The sequence below is a fragment of the Trachypithecus francoisi genome, unplaced genomic scaffold (genome assembly GCF_009764315.1).
Source record: "Trachypithecus francoisi isolate TF-2019V2 unplaced genomic scaffold, Tfra_2.0 Lachesis_group12, whole genome shotgun sequence".
In the NCBI taxonomy this organism is placed as follows: Eukaryota; Metazoa; Chordata; class Mammalia; order Primates; family Cercopithecidae; genus Trachypithecus; species Trachypithecus francoisi.
The window spans coordinates 121,038,832-121,063,713 of record NW_022681457.1 but is presented as its reverse complement, the minus strand read 5'-3'; the positions used below and the strand labels follow the sequence as shown (position 1 = coordinate 121,063,713).

The 24,882-nt window shown below is 47.8% G+C and overlaps 1 protein-coding gene across 4 annotated transcripts in view; it reads right to left on the bottom strand.

The window, feature by feature from the left end:
* Positions 1 to 24,882, bottom strand: part of GNB1 (G protein subunit beta 1) — a 116,407-nt gene that overhangs the window by 8,370 nt on the left and 83,155 nt on the right. For all 4 annotated transcript variants that reach the window (XM_033228692.1, XM_033228690.1, XM_033228693.1 and 1 more), the window contains 4 exons: positions 24,463 to 24,569; positions 15,540 to 15,603; positions 13,187 to 13,349; positions 272 to 338 (listed from right to left, as the gene is read on the bottom strand). In XM_033228692.1, coding sequence (XP_033084583.1) covers positions 272 to 338; positions 13,187 to 13,349; positions 15,540 to 15,603; positions 24,463 to 24,569 — 401 coding nt within the window. The remainder of the gene's footprint in view (positions 1 to 271; positions 339 to 13,186; positions 13,350 to 15,539; positions 15,604 to 24,462; positions 24,570 to 24,882) is intronic.

Below are 24,882 nucleotides of genomic sequence, written 5' to 3'. Positions count from 1 at the left end.
GCAGGAGAATGATTTGAACCTGGCAGGTGGAGGTCGCAGAGCCAAGACTGCACCATTGTACTCCAGCCTGGGTGACAAGAGCAGAACTCCATCTCAAAAAAACAAAAGTCTAATGAATTCACACATTGCTACTATGTGTTTAAAATGTTAAGGCCACTTCAATTAAAGATGGCCTAATATGTCAAGAACCTTATTTCCTCCATGTTCACAGAGGAATGTGCCAGGGGTGTGGGGTTCTCAACGCACTGCCTGCCGCGGGTCAGGTACTTACCATGTGGTGTCTCCAGAGCTGGTGACGATCTGATTGTCATCCAGGAATCGGCAGCAGGACAGGTAACCTGGCAAAGAACAGGCCTAAGTGATGAGCTGAATCCAGCAGGCCTTGCATCCAGTCTCATACACAGAGAAACACACTGGCCAGGTAGAAGCTCTATGTCTAAGGTAAGACCAGTACCGTGCTGGTCTTTTGTTCCCATCTGTGCATACAGCAGGTCCACACGCACAGCTGGTGGGGGTGAGAGCCTCGCCAGGCAGGGCAGCACGTCCCACAGAGACCCACAGCTCCGTGACGGGGGCAGGAGCAGAAACCACCCCCATGAAACACACACGTGTCATCTGCTTTACTGTTGGACACATCGGAGGCTGGGGATCCCTCGTCTCTTTACTCATGCAGGGGAAGCTGACTCCAGTGCCCAGGAGGGCAACCATCCAGACACCTGGAACACAGCCTTCACAAAACAGACACCTCCTGCTCTCCTACAGCCCACGCTCCAGCGGGGACAGAGAATGAGAATCACTGAAATAGCACATCGGAAAGGGAGTGCTAAGGGAAGGAGGAGGGCAAGGTAGGGGCCTCACAAGATGGGAGCCAGGAGAGGAGGGACGACATCCTGAAAGTAGACTCAGGGAAGAAGGATCCAAACAGAGGGCCCAGACAGGGCAGGAGGCGGTGAGGCCACAGGGTCAGGGTGGCAAGGGTAAGTGAGTCATGGAAGGGATAACGAGGGCAACAGGAAAGCGGCATGGCAGCAACACCGCAGACACGGGGGTACTCGTGAATATGTGTGGGTGCGTTTGTTTTCTTGTGGACAGTGGCTGTGACACCCACATCAGCATGGGCACAATTCTGTGTATTCCCACCCACTCCCACTGGGAAGGAAGCGTCAGAGGCTAGACACAGCAGACATGGTGGGGACACATCACGATGCCCCATCCTAAACAAACTTTCAAAATAAGGAAAGGCAACAACAAAAAATCAGTCTGCAGTATCCACACATGATGACTGGTCTCTACTAAAAATACAAAAATTAATCAGGCATGATGGCGGGCACCTGTAATCCCAGCTACTTGCAAGGATGAGGCAGGAGAATCATTTGAACCCCACAGTTCAAATTGTTAATGACTTCTGTTGACCATTATTTCTTTTGTACACTGATCATAGTTCTGGTATTTACTGTGGAACTAAAAGCATAGGGTCAACAAACCAGTTAGTGTGTGCCCAGGGTTGCTGACGGACTGGCCCTAATCTGAAGATTCAGGGGTTCCAGTGGCACGGGTGATTTTCAAGAGACCTGTTTAGATCTGGGTGTTCACTGAAATGCTTTCCCCCCAACTACACCCCAGGGAGTCATATGACACTGCATGAATCAGCAAACAACAAAAATAAAATGCACAAAAAGAATAAACCAAAAAAAAAAAGGAATAAACCCACTGAGGGTTTTAATGGAGAACGTGTAAGATTACAGAGAAAACAAAGCATTTATTTAACAAACATTATTGTCACTATTTTTTTGAGATGGAGTCTTGTGCTGTTGCCAGGCTGGAGTGCAGTAGAGTGATCTCGGCTCACCGCAACCTCCGCCTCCTAGGTCAAGCGATTCTCCTGCCTCAGCCTCCCAAGTAACTGGGACTACAGGTGCACGCTACCACACACAGCTAATTTTTGTATTTTTAGTAGAGATGGGGTTTCACCATGTTGGCTACGATGGTCTTGATCTCTTGACCTCGTGATCCACCTGCCTCGGCCTCCTAAAGTGCTGGGATTACAGGCGTGAGCCACCACGCCTGGCCAACAAACATTATTAAACTGGCTCTGACAGAAAAAAAATATGCATAGATGACAGAGCTCAAAATATCAACTACGTGCCTACAAAAGCACACGTGGTCAAATACTTCCTGGAGGCCACACCACAGGGACACTAGGGACCATAAAGGTGAACCCAGCTCAGGGGAGGACAGCCCTGCATACCTGGCGCCCCCTGCAGCTCGCCGTCGTGCTCCGGGGTCTCCACCCAAACCCCTTCCACTGGCTTCCTGGTTCATGCTCACCCTTGCTTCAGGGAAGCACCCCTACCCCATCAGATGCCCATCCAGACCATGCCACTGAGCCTTGGAGCACTTAGTCTGTTTGAATGTGAGCACAGAAGGGCAGGAAAGAAGAGTCATGGAGACCTCAGCACAGCCTGCATCTCACACAGGGGACTAGGCGGAGGCCCTCCCAAATTTACTGCATGAAAGAATCATGACCTTGGCCGGGCGCGGTGGCTCACGACTGTCATCCCAGCACTTTGGGAGGCTGAGGCCAGGAGTTTGAGACCAGCCTGGCCAACACGGTGAAACCACATCTGTACTAAAAACATAAAAATTAGCCAGGTGTGGAGGTGGGCGCTGGATGTGTAATCCCAGCTACTTGAGAGACTGAGGCAGGACAATCACTTGAACCCAGGCGGCAGAGGTTGTAGTGAGCGGAGTTCACACCAGGGCACTCCAGCCTGGGCAACAGAGCGAGACTCTGCCTCAAAAAAATAAATAAATAAATAAAATATAATAAATAAAATAAAATCATGACCTCATAGATCTCAAAGATGACCTCTCGGTCCCACCCTGTGCAGGCTATAGTGAAGCTACACAGAAGACATCAGCTTCTTACTCCAAGAACCAGAGACTGAACCCTAAAGTCACAGCTCTCATGCGCTGATAAAATGATATGGACAAGCATCAGCTGACAGGAACTATGAAGGACAAGGGAAATGACCAAATGTGTAAGCCACACGTGGCCGCGACTTACAATTTTGTGACTTTAAGACGGTTTGAAAGACACACACATTTAGGAGGAAAACCATGCTCCACATACCCATACAACTATGTCTCCATTTTCAGGGGTGTCCAATAATTTACATGAGATGTTCAACTTTTTATTATAAGATATGCATTATGTTAGATGGTTCTGCCCAACCAGAGGCCACTCTTCGTGTCTGTGCATGTTCAGGTTGAGGGGCTGGGCAAGACATGATGCTTGGGGGGTGTGTCCAATGAGGCCTGGAGAGCAGGACTGGGATGCAGTGCCCAGGGTGCCAAGCACACTCCAGTCTGTGCACAGACCAGGCCTAACCCCTTCTTCCAGGAAAGTCTCGCAGGGCTTTCTGGCCAAGAGGCCATGAGTGGTGAAGATTGCAGACTCTGAAGTCAGAAATACCTGGGGCTCCACTGTCAGCATGGCAGCTAAGTAGCAGTGAAAGTTTCTGTAAGTTCTTTCAGAGTCTCAGCCTCCCCGTGTAACTGGGGAGCTGATGGGAGGAGCAGAGCTGTCTGCGCACATAAGAAGTTCTCAGTAAACGGAGGCAGTTACTATTCCTGTTATTCCTGAATTTGAACAAATCCCTAGGTATGTGTGGGGGGACACTTCAGGTGAAAACACGCCCCTCCTCCCCTGGTGCGGGGGCCTGTGCTGCCACCCTCTGGAAGCCTGCAGAGGGGCAGAGAAAACAGACCCTGAACAAAAGTGTGCACCCAGTGCGGAAGTGCAAGGGCACAAAGGTGGCACCAGGTGCCTCAAGGAGAGGCTGAAATGCGGCTGGGGGACCTCGCAGTGGTCTGGTCATATAGGCAAGTGGGTGTGAAGGGCTGTCCTGTGTCTCACAGGGACCACTGGCTGTAGGGACAAGGCCACGAAAGCCCAGGAGAGAGGGGGTAGCTTGAAGACAGGCAGGGCAGACGGTGGAAGCGTAGGAGAAAGACGGGCTCCTGGGCGTGTGGTGTCAGCAGAGGTGCCTCAAGGATAGAGTGAGTCTAGAGTCTAGAAAGGAGCACATCAGCAGGCTCCGGGAAGAGCACAGCATGGGTGCACACACTGCTCTACCCAGCATGGCTGCCGACCCAAAGACAGCAAAGCCAAGAAGGACACACAAGCGTGGCCAGACGCAGCCCTGTGAGGAAACTTACCCAAGAACAGGACGATGGGCTTGAGAAACCATCCATCTACAAGGATGGTGCTTACTGCAGCAATGTTTATAATAAATTGTGGGAAACTGGGAACTGCCTAAATGTCCGACAATAGGAACAAATTAGTGCACCACACCATGAAACTCTCTACAGCTACTGAGTCACAGAACGACAGTGTAATACTACAGTTGTATAATACTGTGTAACACTACTGCATAGCGACTGCATAATACTGTAATTCTGGATGGAATTATAGGTCCCCCGACATAAAAGAAGATGATTCAAAGTTCCTTTCCAAAATTCCTTTTTTTTTTGAGACGGAGTCTCGCTCTGTCGCCCAGGCTGGAGTGCAGTGGTGGTGCGATTTCTGCTCACAGCAACCTCCGCCTCCCCGGTTCAGCACTTCTGCTGCCTCAGCCTCCCAAGCAGCTGGGATTACAGGCACCTGCCACCATATCCGGCTAATTTTTGTATTTTTAGTAGAGATGGGGTTTTGCGATGTTGGCAGGCTGGTGTTGCACTCCTAACCTCAGGTGATCCACCTGCCTCAGCCTCCCAAAGTGCTGGGATTACAGGCATGAGCCACTGCGCCCGGCCCCCTTTCCAAAATTTCTACAATGAACACACTTTGAAAGGTTTAGTTCTCCTGCCTGCACCCTGGAGAACATCCCCTGTCGGGAGCAGGGGCAAGAAGGAGAGCCCCCCCAGGGGAGGAGCACAGGACACACTGAAAGGCAGGCGGGCAAATGCCAAGAAGTCAGCCATGACCACGCCCAGTCCCTCACTAGTCCTCCTCAGACAGGTAGTTTCAGGAGCACCTGTGCCGCCCCAGGATCGGCTTCAAGGAGCAAAAACAAGACCGTGCTGGTGAGGGACAGGCTCAGCCTAGACCTGGAGAGACAGGTGCCCAGCCCTGCGCCGAGGCGTGCACAGGAGATGGAGAGCAGAGGTCTTTTCTTCAAGGAGTTCAGTAAGAAGGAAAATGAAAGAGATGAGGAAGTAACTGAAGATGTGAAAGTGAGGCTCAGAGGGGGGCAGAGAGGAGTGTCCAAGGCACCACGAGTGCCTCCAGGATGGTGTCAGGCTATGAGGCCAACCAGTGCAGCCGAGATGCCGGGGCTGATGACAGTGAGCCTCAAGCAGGCACTCCAGTCACCAGCTGCCCTGTTGTAGAGCTCCTGAAGCAGGTTTACAGGGAGACAACATATATCCCCTTCTCTGTCCAAGCTTGTGAGGCCTGTCAGAAAAAAATCCACTACTTTCATGAATACAGAAAATGTTCTGCTTCTCACTACATGAAGATACTGTGTCTAAAAATCCCCAGTTCTGGCTACCACAGTGGGCTCTATCACTGACACCTGTGTACGCTGTTACCACGAAGGCCTTGGGCTGGACTTCTGGTCAAGGCTCATGTATCTGCAGCCATCTTGATCAGAATGATCCAGGCAAGGGCAGCCGTGTCTCCACTGCCCAAGAGGTTTGCAAAGAACAAAGTTCTAAGAGCAAGCGTTGAGTCTCCCTGCATTGGTCCTTAGGGATCTGCTTTGATAAAAATCTGAGACTAGGTCAGAGGGCTGGAAATAAACTTTTTTTTTTTTTTTTTGAGATGGAGTTTTACTCTTGCTGCCCAGGCTGGAGTGCAGTGGTGCAATCTCAGCTCACTGCAACCTCGCCTCCTGGGTTCAAGTGATTCTCCTGCCTCAGGCTCCCGAGTAGCTGGGACTGCAAGTGCACGCCACCACACCCAGCTAATTTTTGTATTTTTAGTAGAGATGGGGTTTTGCGATGTTGGCAGGCTGGTGTTGCACTCCTAACCTCAGGTGATCCACCTGCCTCAGCCTCCCAAAGTGCTGGGATTACAGGCATGAGCCACTGCGCCCGGCCCCCTTTCCAAAATTTCTACAATGAACACACTTTGAAAGGTTTAGTTCTCCTGCCTGCACCCTGGAGAACATCCCCTGTCGGGAGCAGGGGCAAGAAGGAGAGCCCCCCCAGGGGAGGAGCACAGGACACACTGAAAGGCAGGCGGGCAAATGCCAAGAAGTCAGCCATGACCACGCCCAGTCCCTCACTAGTCCTCCTCAGACAGGTAGTTTCAGGAGCACCTGTGCCGCCCCAGGATCGGCTTCAAGGAGCAAAAACAAGACCGTGCTGGTGAGGGACAGGCTCAGCCTAGACCTGGAGAGACAGGTGCCCAGCCCTGCGCCGAGGCGTGCACAGGAGATGGAGAGCAGAGGTCTTTTCTTCAAGGAGTTCAGTAAGAAGGAAAATGAAAGAGATGAGGAAGTAACTTGAAGATGTGAAAGTGAGGCTCAGAGGGGGGCAGAGAGGAGTGTCCAAGGCACCACGAGTGCCTCCAGGATGGTGTCAGGCTATGAGGCCAACCAGTGCAGCCGAGATGCCGGGGCTGATGACAGTGAGCCTCAAGCAGGCACTCCAGTCACCAGCTGCCCTGTTGTAGAGCTCCTGAAGCAGGTTTACAGGGAGACAACATATATCCCCTTCTCTGTCCAAGCTTGTGAGGCCTGTCAGAAAAAAATCCACTACTTTCATGAATACAGAAAATGTTCTGCTTCTCACTACATGAAGATACTGTGTCTAAAAATCCCCAGTTCTGGCTACCACAGTGGGCTCTATCACTGACACCTGTGTACGCTGTTACCACGAAGGCCTTGGGCTGGACTTCTGGTCAAGGCTCATGTATCTGCAGCCATCTTGATCAGAATGATCCAGGCAAGGGCAGCCGTGTCTCCACTGCCCAAGAGGTTTGCAAAGAACAAAGTTCTAAGAGCAAGCGTTGAGTCTCCTGCATTGGTCCTTAGGGATCTGCTTTGATAAAAATCTGAGACTAGGTCAGAGGGCTGGAAATAAACTTTTTTTTTTTTTTTTTGAGATGGAGTTTTACTCTTGCTGCCCAGGCTGGAGTGCAGTGGTGCAATCTCAGCTCACTGCAACCTCGCCTCCTGGGTTCAAGTGATTCTCCTGCCTCAGGCTCCCGAGTAGCTGGGACTGCAAGTGCACGCCACCACACCCAGCTAATTTTTGTATTTTTAGTAGAGACAGGGTTTCACCATGTTGGCCAGGTTGGTCTCGAACACCTGACCTCAGGTGATCCACCTGCCTTGGCCTCCCAAAGTGCTGGGATTATGGGTGTGAATCACGATGCCCAGCCTCAAACTTCAACTTTTATTGATTTGAAGCTGTAAAATATGAATCATGACCGAAGAAAGTTACAAATACCTTTTTTCTTTCTTTTTTGGAGACAGTCTCTCACTCTGTCTCCCAGGCTGGAATGCAGTGGCACGATCACGGCTCACTGCAGTCTTGACCTCCCAAGCGCAAAGGAACCTCCCGCCTCAGCCTCTTGAGTAGCTGGGACCACAGGCTTGAGTCACACCTGGCTAATTTTTCTATTTTTTGTAGAGATGGGGTCTCCTTATGTCACCCAAGCTCACAAACACTCTTAAGAGGCCAAATGTGTTGTTGTTTTTTTTTTAAATAACAAAACTCCTTAGAAGTAAAATTTCATGAACTACGAAGGAAATAAAATCTCCAAAATATTCCTACTAATACCAGTTTTTTTTCTTGGGTATTTTTGGCTTTTCTTTCTTTGGTTTCAACAGACAAATACAGTCAGTGTTAAATCCAGCAACCTCTGATTACCAATGTAAACAGAGGCACTGACTCTAACGGTCATGGGAAGGGGCTGCTGAACACAGAGAACAGCTTTCCAAAAAGGGTGCTGCATCAGAAAGAGCTGTGTGGTTTACAGGGTCGGTGTGAGCTGCCTGGCTGGACTGCCAGTGACGGCCAGCGGCTCCCATCCGTAGGCATTACTTTCTCACAGAAACAACTACAAGCACTGCATGAAATACAAAACCAAACACCTGAAAGCATGCAAAAAAGAGCAGACAGAAACTGGAGGAGTCTCCCCTGGGAGAAAAGAAAAGCAGGGCATGGTTTGTTCTTAAGGAGCTTTCCCTGGGGAGGGGACTGTCTGTGATAACCCCAGGCCTACAGCCTCACACACAAGACCTGTGGCCAAGGTCTTCAAGCAGACAGATTACTGGGCAACCACAGCCAGAAAGCGAAAGGATAACAATACAAAGAAGAAAGCCACAGAAAGGGAGTCCCAAACTACACACACAGCTGACCAGATATCCAACCCCTAAGGTGCACAGGCATGCAGCCCAGCCAGCGCAGAAAAGCTGAACAGAGGATTCTGCTGCTGCCACACAAGAAAGAAAGAGACAGACTGCCTGATAAAACGAAACTAAACATCAGTTAATTCTGGAGAACGTAACCAGACACAAAGTCTCTATGACACAATATTTACAATGTCCAGAATACAATTTGAAATTACTACATGTACTAAAAAATAGCAAAATGTCACTCAGATTCCAGAGGAGAGATCCGCAAGGACCAACCTCAGGAAAATGAGATGCTGAGATCAGCAGACAAGAACTCTAAAGGCAGCTCTTAAACTCTCCTTGTGGATGCAAAATAAAACATGCTATTATACAAGGACAGGGAATCTCAGCAGGAAAATAAAACATTTCTACATAAAAGCAATAGAAATTCTAGAACTGCAGAAGGACTATCTGACATAAAGAATCTGCTGGAGAGCCTTAGTTTATCAGAGGTAACAAGTACATGGACTTGAATGGAAATAAAAAGGTTTAAGCAAGTGAGCGGTGCTAACAACAACAACAAAAAGGAACACATCTGAAGTAGGAAAGTGATGAACAAGCCGCAGCCCCCACAGCCTCGGGGACAGCACAGATGCATGTGTTATTGCAGCACAGAGGGGCAGGGACTAAGGACAGAGGATGCATTTGAAGACATGGTCTAAAACTTCCCAAATTTGGTGAAAGACAAACTTATAGATTCAAGATGCCAAAGCACAATAAATGCAAAGAAAATCACATCGAGGCACCTACATGCAAACTGCTAAAACCCAAAACAAATCTTTAGATTGCTAAAAAAATGAAAAATGAAAAAAAGAGTCAACCCATAATTCTAGATATCTAGCAAAAATACCCTTCAAGAATAAAGGCAAAATAGAAATCTTAGGGAAATGAACACTAAGTGCTTTTGCCAGCAGCAGACCCGAGACCTGCACTAACCATGACTTGTTCTGGGTAGGGCTCTCGGCCGACAGACGCCCGCAGAAGGCGCCTCTGCAGGAGAGCGGGAAGGGCACTGGACATGGAAGCTCTCTCCGGAGGGCAGAGTAGATTTATTTCATTCTTTTCTCTTTGAGACAGAGTCTCTCTCTGTCACCCAGGCTGGAGTGCAGTGGCGTGATCTCAGCTCACTGCAACCTCCGCCTCCCAGGTTCAAGCGATTCTCTTGCTTCAGCCTACCGAGCAGCTGGGACTACAAGTGCGTGCCACCATGCTCGGCTAATTTTTGTATTTTTAGTAGACACAGGGTTTTGCCATGTTGGCCAGGCTGATCTGAAACTCCTGGCCTCAGGTGATCTGCCCGCCTCGGCCTCGCAAAGTGCGGGAATTACAGGCTTGAGCCACCGCGCCCGACCTACTTTCATATTTATTCACATTATAAGACCCCTAATTTCTTAAGAATGTTTCAAGTAAAGAATACAACAATGCATCATGGGGCTAGTAACACACACAGGTGTGATGCATATGAAAACCACACCAAGAGTGAGGAAGGGCAGACAGGAGGCCCATATGTGGCTGCGAGCTCCTTACGTTTCCTATCAACTAGGACCACAGTTAACTAGAGGACCCCGAGACACTGCGAATGTACACTATAATCCCTAAAGACACCACTAAGACATCGGGCAAAATGGTTTACCTACAAAGCCCACAAAGTAAAATAGATTTCTTAAAAGAATCAAGTAACCCAGGCCAGGCGTGGTGGCTCACGCCTGTAATCAAGTAACTCAAAGGAAGGTAGGAAAGGAACAACCAAAATACAAAAATGAAGGGACAAAAAGGTGACAAAGTAGCAGAGCTACAATAGGAAATATAAATGTGCAAAAGCATATTCCAAAGGCAGGCAGAAAAAACCAAGACCCAACAATTATGTGAAGTCTATAACCGACTATTTTCTTTTTCTTTTTTTTTTTTTTTGAGACGGAGTCTGGCTCTGTCGCCCAGGCTGGAGTGCAGTGGCCGGATCTCAGCTCACTGCAAGCTCTGCCTCCCGGGTTCACGCCATTCTCCCGCCTCAGCCTCCCGAGTAGCTGGGACTACAGGTGCCCGCCACCTCGCCCGGCTAGTTTTTTGTATTTTTTTAGTAGAGACGGGGTTTCACCGTATTAGCCAGGATGGTCTCAATCTCCTGACCTCGTGATCCGCCCGTCTCGGCCTCCCAAAGTGCTGGGATTACAGGCTTGAGCCACCGCGCCTGGCCAATAACCGACTATTTTCAAAGACACAGTTAAGCTGAAAGGACCCTCAGGAAGGCAGGGCTGGCTACATTAGTATCAGAAAAAGTAGCAGTTCCCAAGAAAGAGCATTATGAGTGAGAAAGAACAGTTCATCATGATAGCAGGGTCACAGGGTCAATTAGTCACAAAGAGAGGACAAACAAAGGCATCTACTAAAAGAGTTCAAGGTATCCGAAGCACATATTGACAGAATTAACAGGAGAATTAGAAAATCCATAATCATTTTAACAGCCCTACATGAACATTTCATAGAAAGATACAGAAGATTTGAACATGCCAAAAATCTTCCTCTAATTAACATGTATGTAGAAAATCAAGCCCAGATACAACAAACACACACATCATTCCCATGTGCACACAGCGCGGGCACCATCACAGACCATCAGCTCCATTAAAAACAAGCCTCAAATGTCAAAGGACTGAAATGATACAGAGTGTGTCTTAAAGCACAATGGCATCTAATTAGAAATCAATGATAACTAAGAAAACTTCAGATACGTAAAAATTATACATTTAAATAACCCATAAGTCAAATAAGCACTCACAAGGATATTAAAAATTTCACATCGAATGATAATTAAAAGACAATATAGGCTGGCAGCGGTGGCTCAAGCCTGTAATCTCAGCACTTTGGGAGGCCGAGGTGGGCGGATCACTTGAGGTCAGGAGTTCAAGACCAGCCTGACCAACATGGCAAAACCCTGTCTCTACTAAAAATACAAAAATTGGCCGGGCATTGTGGTGCACGTCTGTAATCTACTTGGGAAGCTGAGGCAGGAGAATCGCTTGAACCCAGGGGGTGGAGGTTTCAGTGAGCTGAGATCACACCACTGCACTCCAGCCTGGGCGACAGAGCAGGACTCCATCTTTAAAAAAAAAAAAAAAAGACTATATTAAAAATATGTGTGTGATGCGGCTAAAGCCATGCTTAGAGGGAAATTTAAAAATTTAAATTATAACTGAAAAGGAAGCAAACCAGTGGCCTACAAATCTACTTTAGGCAGCTGGAAAATTAAGAAGGCAACTCCAAAGTAAGCAGAAGGCAGGAAAGAATCAAGAACAGAAATCAACAATAGCAGCGTATCTTTCAAAGGACAAGGTTATACTTGTAATCTGGCCAAAATTAACTTATTTAACAGACTGCTTAATGGGTGTCAAAAGCAGTACTAGTGACTCCATGAACTGATTTCTTTGGCTGCATGTGAAGTGGGCAGAGTGTTACCAAGAAGTACTGGGGCATAACATTTCTGAGAAGAGATCATACAGCCAGAGAGGTAAAATATATTAGAATAGGACATCCTCTTTCAGCAAATGTATGCCTTTCATGATGAATTAGTGTCACAAGTAAACAAAATCTTGGTGAGATAATAGACTACCTAGCACTTACAGCCACGGGGCTCTATTCTGCCTCATTTGCAGAGACAGGGTCTCGCTTTCCCCCAGCCTGGAGTGCAGTGGTGCAATCATAGCTCCCTGCAGCCTCAACCACCCAGGCTTGAGCCATCCTCCCGAGAAGCTGGGACCACAGGTGTGCGCCACTGTGCGTGGCTAAGTTTTTCATTTTTTGTAGAGAAGGGGTCTAAGCTTTGTTGCCCCAGCTGGTCTCGAACTCCTGGCTCCAAACTATTCTCCTACCTTGGACTCCCAGAATGTTGTAATTACAGGCATGAGCCACCATGTCCAGCGCAAATCCACAGGTTTCTTACTGGTAAAGGCATATCAGGCCTGTTTTTAGTTTCATTTTCAGAAGACTTCTGGCCATTACTGTGACTTTTATTTGAACCAGTCTCATTAATAATGATTGATAATGCCAGGCACAGTGGCTCAGGCCTATAATCCCAGCACTTTGGAAGGCTAAGGCAGGCGGATCATGAGGTTAGGAGTTCAAGACCAGCCTGGCTAACACGGTGAAATCCCATCTCTACTAAAAATGCAAAAAGAAATTAGATGGGCGTGGTGGCAGGCGCCTGTAGTCCCAGCTACTCAGGAGGCTGAGGCAGGAGAATGGCGTTAACCTGGGAGGCACAGCTTGCAGTGAGCCAAGATCGTGCCAATACACTCTAGCCTGGGCGAGAGAGCAAGACTCCACCTCAAAATAATAATAATAATAATAATTAATTAAAAAATAATGACTGGGCCGGGCGCGGTGGCTCAAGCCTTTAATCCCAGCACTTTGGGAGGCCGAGACGGGCGGATCACGAGGTCAGGAGATCGAGACCATCCTGGCTAACACGGTGAAACACCGTCTCTACTAAAAATACAAAAACTAGCTGGGCGAAGTGGCGGGCGCCTGTAGTCCCAGCTACTCGGGAGGCTGAGGCAGGAGAATGGCGTAAACCCGGGAGGCGGAGCTTGCAGTGAGCTGAGATCCGGCCACTGCACTCCAGTCCGGGGCGACAGAGCGAGACTCCGCCTCAAAAAAAAAAAAAAAAAAAAAATAATAATAATAATAATAATGACTGATAAAAGGTGAATATCCAAAGCATATAATGTACTCCGGCTAAACAGCTGTGTCACTTGAAGGTTATGAACAAGGATGGGTACCTGTGTGTCCTGCCAGCTCACGACTCACGCGCACGTTCCCCTCACGAGTTTTCAGATTGTAAATGGAGCAAATGTTATCCAGGCCACCGCAGGCCACATAGTTCCCAGAAGGGGCATATGCACAGGTCATGACCCAGGAGGAGCGCAGAGGGATGGCGTGGACCTAATGACAGAAACACAGATGATGCAAACACCTTTATGTTCAAAAACAACACTGACACTAGGATTTTCTCATCTCCAACTTTCACTGCATAGGAGGTAACAGAACAAAATAAGAGCCAAAATTATCTAGAGAGTAATTCCCATGAGTGGCCACTCAGGTGAAGCCTATTAATGAGAAGTCCAGTGCTGCACATGGGATTCAAATTCAATCCACACAATCCAGTTTTACTAAAGTCACGACTTATGATTAGGTGGGGACTTAACAGTAGTGCTGCCTACTCATCAAAACTACATTATTAGGCGGGGTGTGGTCACTGACGCCAGTAATCCCAGCACTTTGGGAGGCTAAAGTGGGCAGATCACCTGAAGTCAGGAGTTCAAAACCAGCCTAGACAACATAATGAAACCCCGTCTCTACTAAATATACCAAAATTAGCCAGGCGTGATGGCACATGCCTGTAGTCCCAGCTACTCGGGTGGCTGAGGCAGGAGAATCACTTGAACCTAGGAGGCAGAGGTTGCAGTGAGCTGAGATCACATCACTGCACTCCAGCCTGGGCAACAGAGCGAGACTCCGTCTCACAAGAAAACAAACAGGCTGGGCGCGGTGACTCACACCTGTAATTCCAGCACTTTGGGAGGCTGAGGCGGGTGGATCACCTGAGGTCAGGAATTTGAGACCAGCCTGGCCTCAAATTGGTGAAACCCCATCTGTGCTAAAATACAAAAATTAGCTGGGTGTGGTGGTGGGCACCTGCAATCCCAGTTACTCAAGGAGGCTGAAGCAGAAGAGTTGCTTGAATCAGGGAGGTGGAGGCTGCAGTGAGCAGAGATAATGCCACTGCACTCCAGCCAGGGCGGTAAGAGCAACACTCCGTCTCGAAAAAATAAACAAAAAAACCCATACATATTAGAAGGAAAACACTGCATTACCCTGTCAAATGGCTATGAACTTATTTGAAAACAAAACTTTTTTTTTTCTTTTGAGATGGAGTTTCGCTCTTGTTGCCCAGATTTGAGTGCAGTGGCGCGATCTAGGCTCACTTGCAACCTCTGCCTCCTGGGTTCAAGTGATTCTCCTGCTTCAGCTCCCTGAGTAGCTGGGATTACAGGTGCCTGCCACCACACCTGGCTAATTTTTTGTATTTTTAGTAGAGAATGAGGTTTCACTATGTTGGCTAGGCTGGTCTCAAACTCCTGACCTCAGGTGATCCACCTGCTTCAGCCTCCCAAGTGCTGGAATTACAGGTGTGAGCAACTGCACCCAGCCGAAAACAAAGTATTTTTACGGAATAACCAAAATGGACATTCCTATAATCTATCCTGCCACATCTCTCCCAGTGTGTTAGATCTGCTGTAATGAATGCAACCATTTATACACATTTAGTATTCTTTAGTAAACTGAATTAACATCTTTTACGTATATATTTGGACCAATGACAATACTTTTTTTTTTGAGAGTCTCGCTCTGTCGCCCAGGCTGGAAGAGTGCAGTGGTGCCATCTCAGCTCACTGCAAGCTCCGCCTCCCAGGTTCACGCCATTCTCCTGCCTCAGCCTCCCGAGTAGCTGGGACTACAGGCACCCGCCACCGCGCCCGGCTAATTTGTTGTATTTTTGGTAAAGACAGGGTTTCACTTTGTTAGCCAGGATGGTCTCGATCTACTGACCTTGTGATCTGCCCACCTCAGCCTCCCAAAGTGCTAGGATTACAGGCATAAGCCACCATGCCCAGCCAACAATACTTTTTATTCAAAACAGTACAATTTGGATTAAGTCTTGAAAATAACATACATTACACTTTAAAGTATGATGATCTCTCCTAAAAAACTAATAATTAAATGAAAAACGATACTTCTGCACTCTATAAATAAAACATGGAACTTCCCAGACTCTGCTCAAACTGGAATTGAGGTCTCCCAGAAACACAGAAGGTCCTCAGCTCCCACCGGCTCGGTAAGGAGATAACGGAAAATAGCACAACAGCACCTGGTTCAGAGGAAGAGACCGTCACAGGTGCTGGCATGTGACTCAGCTCCTGTCTCACCTGCACAACCTCACTACTAACAAACAGAGCTTGCCACTCCTGCCTTCCCTATCTTGTATTATGTGATTTAACAAAAAAGACTCCAGAGCTTAAAATACTATTTCCTGGGTGGGTTTTCCAAGGAAGGGAATTTTCCAGTCCCTACCTTGTTGGTGGTGTAGCTGTCCCAGATGATAAGTTTACCATCCTGCGAGGCACTGACGAGAAGCCTGGAGGGACAGACAAAAGCAAACCTATCAGTACCACATAACACAGAAAGTGTACAAGGGCAACAAACTAAAACCCAGACTCTGGTGACTTATGTGCTTCCATGTTACATGTGCTTCAGACAAAGCCACTTATTTATAAGAAAAAAAATCTCTGGTCGGGCACAGTGGCTCATGCCTCTAATCCCAACACTTTGGGAGGCCGAAGTGGGCAGATCACATGAAGTCAGGAGTTCAAGACCAGCCTCGCCAACATGGCGAAACCCTGTCTCTACTAAAAATACAAAAATTAGCTGGGTATGGTAGTGCGCGCCTGTAATCCCAGCTACTCGGGAGGCTGAGGCAGAAGAATTGCTTGAACCTAGGAGGTGGAGGTTACAGTGAGACAAAATCATGCCACTGGACTCCAGCCTGGGCAATAGAGCAAGGCTCTGTTTCAAAAAAGAAAGAAAGACAGAAAGATAAGACAGAAAGAAAGACAGGAGGAAGGGATGAAGAGGAAGAGGAAGAGGAGAGGAGAGGAGGAAGGAAAGGAAGGCTCTAAATGTCAGACCAACTTTAAAAGCATGAACAAAAACACTGTTACAGACTACAGTTGAGAGTGGAGAGTGCATGGCCCCAACCGAATGCAGGCCATATCACCCCTGGCACCCATTCCCTTTGTCAGCCGAGACAGGCTGACATCATTTCATAAGTACTTCTGTTTGGTTTCATTACAAATCAAATTAGAGGCTCAAGTCTTTAACCCCAACACTGGGAGGCCAAGGTAGGTGGATCACAGGAGTTTGAGACTAGCATGGCTGGCATGGTAAAATCCCATCTCCACTGCACAAATACAAAAACATAGCTGGGTACGGTAGTGCATGCCTGTAATCCCAGCTACTCAGGAGGGTGAGGTGGCAGAACTGCTTGAACCCAGGAGGCGGAGGTTGCAGTAAGCCAAGATGGCACCACTGCACACTAGCCTGGGCAACAGAGCGAGATCCTGACTGGAAAAAACAAAAACAAAACAAAACAAATGAAAAAACAAACCACTTTTAAGACATTCCAAATTCATGAAACATTTCTCACCCAAAATACCCCATGAAATTGCCCAGACTGAGCTAAAATTGGAATCAAGGTCTCCTAGAAACCAAAGGAGGCACTCCCTCCTCACCCGCTTGGTAAACGACAGCACCACTGCGCCTGGTCCGGCAGCAGAGACCAGTAACTATCACAAATTTTTCTTCTTTTTCTGAGATGGAGTCTCGCTCTGTCGCCCGGGCTGGAGTGCAGTGGTACCATCTCGGCTCACTGCAAGCTCTGCCTCCTGGGTTCCCACCATTCTCCTGCCTCAGCCTCCGGAGTAGCTGGGACTACAGGCACCCACCACCTTGCACAGCTAATTTTTTTTTGTATTTTTAGTAGAGACGGGGTTTCACTGTGTTAGCCAGGATGGTATTGATCTCCTGACCTCATGATCCGCTCACCTCGGCTTCCCAAAGTGCTGGGATTATAGGCATGAGCCACCGCACCTGGCCTTTTTTGTTTTTGTTTTTGAGACGGAGTTTTGTTCTTGTTGCCCAGGCTGGAGTGCAATGGCGCGTCGGCTCACCACAATCTCCGCTTCCTGGGTTCAAGCAATTCTCCTGCCTCAGTCTCCAAAGTAGCTAGGATTATAGGCATGTGCCACCACGGCCAGCTAATTTTGTATTTTTAGTAGAGACGGGGATTCTCCATGTTGGTCAGGCTGGTCTCTAACTCCTGACCTCAGGCAACCTGCCCACCTCAGCCTCCCAAAGTGCTGGTATTACAAGTATTGAGCCACTGCGCCCAACCATCAATTTTTTCATAATTATTTCCTTGCTCTGGCAACTGTGCTCAGTTTGGAATCCACGTGTTGAAAAGGAGCTCCATACTAAAAGGAAAATATGAATAAGGAGGAAAAGAATTTCACCTTAGCAGGCGAGTAAGGTGGGTGAAAATAACTCCTGGGAACCACAGTTGCTCAGGAGAGGTCCTAAGGAACTCTGTAACACAGAATGCCGTTTTCAATGAAGAGCAAGAAGGTTCTACTGTTTGATGCAGAGATATCTGTCAGTACGGTAAATGTTGGCATAAGGATTTTTACTTTTAAGGATTTTATCAAAAGAGGGTTTTGTTTTTGTTTTTCTGAGACAGAGTCTCCCTCTGTCACTCAAGCTGGAGTGCACTGGCGTGATCTCGGCTCACTGCAAACTCTGTCTCCTGGGTTCAAGTGATTCTCATGCCTCAGTCTCCCAAGTAGCTGGGATTACAGGCATGTGCCACCATACCTGGCTAATTTTTGTATTTTCAGTAGAGATGGGGTTTCCCCATGTTAGCCAGGCTGGTCTCCAACTCCTGGCCTCAAGTGATCTGCCTGCCTTGGCCTCCCAAAATGTTGCGATTACAGGCGTAAGCCACGGTGCCTCAAAATGCAGGTTTTAACTATTTCAGCTGTGAACATATGTAACTTCTTAAAGCTGACCCAAAGCTGGAGTAACGCTCTCTCAAGTTTTGTTGATAACTGACACTCTTAATATCAAACTAGATGTTTTGGTACACTAAGTACTAACTTTCTTTACAAAGGTGTCAATGAGTTTAACAAATAAAAGCCTTTTCACCTGCAATTTATTACAAAATTTATCACAGAACTAAAAACTAAGTGTAGGCTCCCATCCTATTATTTTTCAGATGCTATTATTATTATTATTATTATTTTGAGACAGAGTCTCACTCTGTCATTCAGGCTGGAGCAACATGGCACAATCTCAGCTCACTCCAACCTCTGCCTCCCAGGTTGAAGCAATTCTCATGTGTCAGCCTTCCCAGTAGCTGGAATTACAGGTGTGCACCACCATGCCTGGCTAACTTTTTGTATTTTTAGTAGAGACAGGGTTTTGCCATGCTGGTCTCGAACTCCTGAGCTCAGGCAATCTGCCCACCTCGGCCAGGATTACAGGCGTGAGCCACTGCACCCAGCCTTCAGATGCAATTCTTAAAGCAAACTTCTCAATCCAGGTTGTCATCAACATATTAAACACTGAAAATTATTTCTATGTAATGGTATGAGGTTCCCTCTCTAGCTCCATTTCTGCCCAGCCCTTCTAAGACTTTCTGTTGAGTATCAGAGCTGATCTAAAGCAGCTCATCCTCCTAGATTAGGAGGATCACCTTTACAGATGTCTCCCGGTCAGAGAGCTTAATAACTGCTGACTTCCAGAGGGATTAGGGGCATGTAAGCTGTCGACTGATCCTCCAGAAGGTGAGAGAAGACATGCCTCCTAGTCCCGGATCAGAGAGCTGTTCAAGAACTGGGTTCACGTTGCCTGCTAGTGCCTACTCAACAATCAATTATCTGAGGTGCCACTCACCTAGAACATAGAGGCAAGAGCCCGGAAGCAAGCTAAATGGCTCCAGTACCCTGAAAGTAGCTGTCAAAAGTCAAAACACCTAACGCCCTTCATTTAACTCAAAGGAGGGAGGGTGGTGGCTCATGTCTGTAACCCCAGCACTTTGGGAGGCTGAGATAAGAGATCGGTTAAGTCCAGGAGTTTGAGACCAACATGGGCAACATAGGGAGACCCGGTCTCTACAAAAAATATTTTTAAAAAATCAGCTGGGCACGGTAATGTGCACCTGTGGTACCAGCTACTCAGGAGGCTGAGGCAGGAGGATTGCTTGAGCACCACAGTTCAAGACTGCAGTGAGCTAGGATCGCACCACTGCATTCTAGCATGGACAACAGAGTGAGATCCAGTCTCAAAAAAAAAAAAGTCACCTTTTAGTACAAACAAATATATTGATAAACATATTACAAATGTACATCTGATACGTTAATACATACATAACAAGTAGTCATTGTAGACCTCGCGTGTAGATTTTTTTGTTTTTTTTTTTTTCTTTGAGACAGAGTCTCACTCTGTCACCCAGGCTGGAGTGCAGCGGTGCAATCTTGGCTCACTGCAACCTCTGCCTCCTGGATTCAAGCAATTCTCTGCCTCAGCCTCCTGAGTACCTGGGATTACAAGTGCCCACGACCAACCCGGTTAACTTTTGTATTTTTGGTAGGGACGGGGTTTCACCACGTTGGCCAGGCTGGTCTCAAACTCCTGACCTCCGGTGATCCACCCGCCTCAGTCTCCCAAAGTGCTGGGATTACAGGTGTGAACCACGGTGCCTGGCCTTTCATGTAGCTTTGTGTTTTGTTTTGCTTTTTGAGACAGAGTCTCGATCCGTCACCCAGGTGGGAGTGCAATGTGTGCGCGCACGTGCGCGCGTGTGTATATATATCTATACCTATATCTATGTATTTTGAGACAGAGTCTCACTCTGTTGCCCAGGCTGGAGTGTAATGGTGCAATCTTGGTTCACTGCAACCTCCACCTCCCGGGTTCAAGCGATTCTCCCACCTCAGCCTCTTGAGTCACTGAAACTACAGCGTTCGCCAACACCCCTGGCTAATTTTTGTATTTTCAGAGATGGGGTTTCACCACGTTGGTCAGGCTGGTCTCAAACTTCTGAACTCAAGGGATCCACCTGCCTCGGCCTCCCAAAGTGCTGGGATGACAGGTGTGAGCCACCGCGTCTAGCCTCATGTAGTTTTGAAAGACAAACTAGGCCGGGCGCAGTGGCTTACGCCTGTACTCCTAGCACTTAGGGAGGCTGAGGCAGGCAGATCACGAGGTCAGGAGATCGAGACCATCCTGGCTAACAGTGAAACCCCTTCTCTACTAAAAATATAACCAAAAAAATGAGCTGGGCATGGTGGGGGGAGTCTGTATTCCCAGCTACTCAGGAGGCTGAGGCAGGAGAATGGCATGAACCCAGGAGGCGGAGCTTGCAATAAGTCCAGCTTGCAGTGAGCTGCCACTGCACTCCAGTCTGGGCAACAAGACTTCATCTCAAACAAAAAAAAAAAAAAAAAGAAGAGAAGAGAAGAGAAGAGAAGAGAAAGACAAATTAGTAGTCATTTCTACTGTTTCATAGTGTCCATAAATCAAACACACACAGTGAAAGAACTGGTATTCATAGGCTGGATGCGGTGGCTCACGCCTGTAATCCCAGCACTTTGGGAGGCCGAGGCAGGCGGATCACGAGGTCAGGAGATTGAGACCATCCTGGCTAACATGGTGAAACCCCATCTCTACTAAAATTACAAAAAAATTAGCCAGGCATGGTAGCAGGCGCCTGTAGTCCCAGCTACTCAGGAGGCTGAGCTTGCAGTGAGCCAAGATCACACCCCTGCACTCCAGCCTGGGTGACAGAGTGAGACTCCATCTCAAAAAAAAAAAAGAACTGGTATTCATAAATTATATCTTTAAGTCATGCAAAAAGTCTTAAGCAGTAACATTTGTTTATGAAGGCAGGAAATATGAAGATTAAAGAAAATATATACCCTCCCCCCTCTGTCATGGGGTGGGCGGCAGGGGGAGGAGTAGCATTAGGAGAAATATCTAATGTAAATGACGCGTTAATGGGTGCAGCAAACCAACATGGCACAGGTATACCTACGTAATAAATCTGCACATTGTGCCCAAAAAAAAAAAAAGAGAGCTTATGGAACAAGGATAGATATACACACACACACACACCCTCCCCCCAAAAAACCTCTTTTGGACCTTAAAGAGGCAAACACTAGCCTATCCAGAAACAAATGACTATTTAGAACAAGCACTCTCTAGAAGGCTCTGGAAAGCAGAGGTTCTCCATAATATTATTTTGGTTTTCTCATGACTGTGCAATTATACAACAAATGCCATGCACCTAGCACCCTGTCCAAGAACAAGGACCAATGTGGCACCCCAGCCTCCCACAGGCCTCATTGAACACCACCTTGCTCACAGAGTGGCCATGACTCTGAACTTGGTCCTGCTTTGTCAGCCCTTGCTTTTCTTCCTTCTAATCCTGGGGCTTTCAAGACACAAAGTGTGTTTGAGACAGAGGGATCATAAAGTCTCCCATCCAGTGATCTGGTGGGGCCCGAGCCCCACCTCCACTGCTCAGGTCACACACCCATGTCTTAGGTTCCTGAACAACCTGCCAGCAGGTCACTCTCATCCCTTCCAGACTGCCCAGTCCAGAGCCCGGCTGGTGAAAGAGACACATTACTTGGCAGTGCAGTGCTCTGAGTACCCGAACACTCCCCAGCAACAGCACTGTCCACTCCAATAACCTGCCTGATCCGGACACCAATGTCCCCACACATGGACGAAAGGCCCCAGAGGTAGCATATTGTTTTGTTTCGCAACTACTTTTGACAGTAAGTTCTAACATAGATAGACTAGTAACAACATTTTCTTTTTTTTTTTTTTTTTGAGTCAGATGTCACTCTGTTACCCAGTGGTGCAACTTCGGCTCACCGTAACCTCTGCGTATCTCAGCCTTCCAAGTAGCTGGGACTACAGTCAGCACGCCCAGCTAATTTTTAAATTTTTAGTAGAGATGGGGTTTTGCCATGTTGGCCAGGAGGCTGGTCTCAAACTCTTAACCTCAAGTGATCCACCCACTTCGGCCTCCCAAAGTGCTGGGATTACAAGGGTGAGCCACTGCACTCGGCCAGAACATATTTTTTTTATTGCTTTTAATTTTTTTAAAGGAATAACTTTGAATTCACAAAGTATATACTTATTTACTTATTTATTTAGAGACAGGGTCTCACTCTGCCATGCAGGCTGAAGCACAGTGGGGTGATCTCGGCTCACTGCAAGCTCTGCTTCCCTGCCTCCTGGGTTCAAGTGATCCTCCCACCTCAGCCTCCTGAGTAGCTGGGACTCCAGGTGCACACAACAACAGCTAACTCATTTTTGTGCTTTTTGTAGAGAAGGGGTCTCGCCATGTGGCCTAGGCTGGTCTTGAAGTCCTGGGCTCAAGCCATTGCCTGCCTTGGCCTCCCAAAGTGCTGGGATGAGAGGCATGAACCAATGTGCCTGGTTATTTATTTATTTTGAATATTTAAAACAACTTTTGACAAATAATTATATACACATTTATGGAGTACAATGGGATATTTTCATATATATCCACCTTGCGAAACAAACAAGCTAATCAACATACCCATCGCTTCCCATTTCCTCTGTGGTAGCGACACTTAAGTCTACTTTACTAACAATTAGGATGAACTGCAGTCTCCATGCTGTGCAGATTTCTAAAATGTATTCCTGACCAAAACTCTGTACCCTCCGAACATCATTTCCCTACTTCCCCACCCTCCCCTTCCCATTCTCATTCTTTCTGACTCCTGCCGTCATTGGAACCATCCTGTGAGCTCTCATTTGCATATGGAATTGTATGGGATACTATAGAGAACACACTAAAGAGAGAGTCTTTGGTTCTCTAGCTGTCTGTGCTCTAAAGCAGACAATCTCACCAACAAAGAAAAAGCCAAGCAGAAAACCCCACGCGAACAATGGAACACAGAGAAATGCTACTCAAAGAAGGTGTGTTAAAAAGTGTTATGTCAGGTGCTTGAGCGAGCATGTCATAGCTACACAAATCAAACAGTATTTTATTAAATTATTTGGATAGAACAGGCAGCAAGTAAGACTTTGTAATAGCCTCTAAATCAGAGTGTGGGGTCACAGAAGTGAGATGCCTGGTGGAGAAGCAAGGCATATAAAGTACAAAAAATAGGCTGGAAGTGGTGGTGGCTCACACCTAGAATCTCAGCACTCCGGGAGGCCGAAGTGGAAGGATCACTTAGGGGCCAGGAGTTTGAGACCAGTGTCAGCAACAAAGGGAGACCCTGTCTCTATAAAAAAACCAAAAATATTAGCCAGGCATGGTGGCACATGCTGATGGTCTCAGCCACTTGGGAGGCTGAGTATGAAGGGTTGCTGGAGCCTAGGAGGTCGAGGCTGCAGTGAGATATGATCACACCACTGCACTCCAGTATGACTGACAGAGTGAGACCCTGCCTCCAACAACAACAAAAAAGAGGCCGGGCGCGGTGGCTCATGCCTATAATCCCAGCACTTTGGGAGGCCCGGGGGGTGGATCATGAGGTCAGGAGATCAAAACTATCCTGGCCAACACGGTGAAACCCCGTCTCTACTAAAAATACAAAAAAATTAGCCAGGCGTGGTGGCAGGCACCTGTAGTTCCAGCCAGCCACTCGGGAGGCTGAGGCAGGAGAATGGCGTGAACCAGGAGGCGGAGCTTGCAGTGAGCCGAGATCGCGCCACGGCACTCCAGCCTGGGTGACAGAGCGAGACTCCGTCTTAAAAAAAAAAAAAACAAAAAACAGAAAGGAAAAGAAAAGAAATAGGAGCCCATGAAGGGAATTATCTCTGGGGATGGTAAACCAAAGGAACACAGGGCAGACAGGCCAGGTGAGAGAACGATGAAAACAGCTCATGGCGCGTTCCCGTGTCTGCTACAGTAAAGCACACACAGCACGATGCTAAGGCTCAATACACTTAATCTCTCAGGATCCTCGGGGAAGGTTCGGTGATTTCCTGAGCCAGGGCACTGAAATCACAAGAGGGCGAGGGCCAACCAGCCCTGAGAAACAGGCACAGAGAGGTAACTTCCCCAAGTTCCCATAAGTAGGATACAGTAGAACTGGGAGGACAGAGGTCTAGAAACTGAAAGAGATGTGAGAAGGGAGAAAGAAAAGTCAGAACTTCTATTAATGTGACTCAGTGAAGAAATGGCAGTGTCCTTTCAGCCCAAAGAAGTGGAAACTGGACAGGGAATATGCATCTGTGAGTGCTGCATGTGGCATAGCCAGAGTTCTGATCCAACTTCCTAATGTTTTCACTGCACAACACAGCAAATGGGTTTGTTTAGGTTATTTTCCCCTAGGAAAACAGAGCAGCCCCTGAACATATCAAGCAGCATCCTGCTCATGCCCACACCTACCTGGAGTCTGTGCCCCAGTGCATGGCGTATATCTTGGCCAGGTGCCCCCGCAGTGTCCTCCTCGTGCGCATTTGGATTCTTCCCACTGGGTCAATGTTGTTTGTGATCTTGAAAATAAAAACATTTCTGTAACCTTAACATCTGTGATTAAATGACTCTCCTCATCTCCCATCCCTGTCAAGGCTGTTGGCTCGCCCACTGTGCCTACCTCTTGCCAGCCCTTCCCAGTTCCCCAGTGGCTTCCACTGTGGCATTCTGCACTGAACCCCTTCTGCACCTCTTACCGAGTCTTAGTCTGGCTGGTCATCAGGAACCTGTGTGCCCTGCCCTCCAATGCACGCACACGAACACGGCCAGCCTTGAAGCCCTTGCTGTGCTCTTCCTGCCTCCTTCCTCCTCTCCCTGTCCATCCAGGACCAG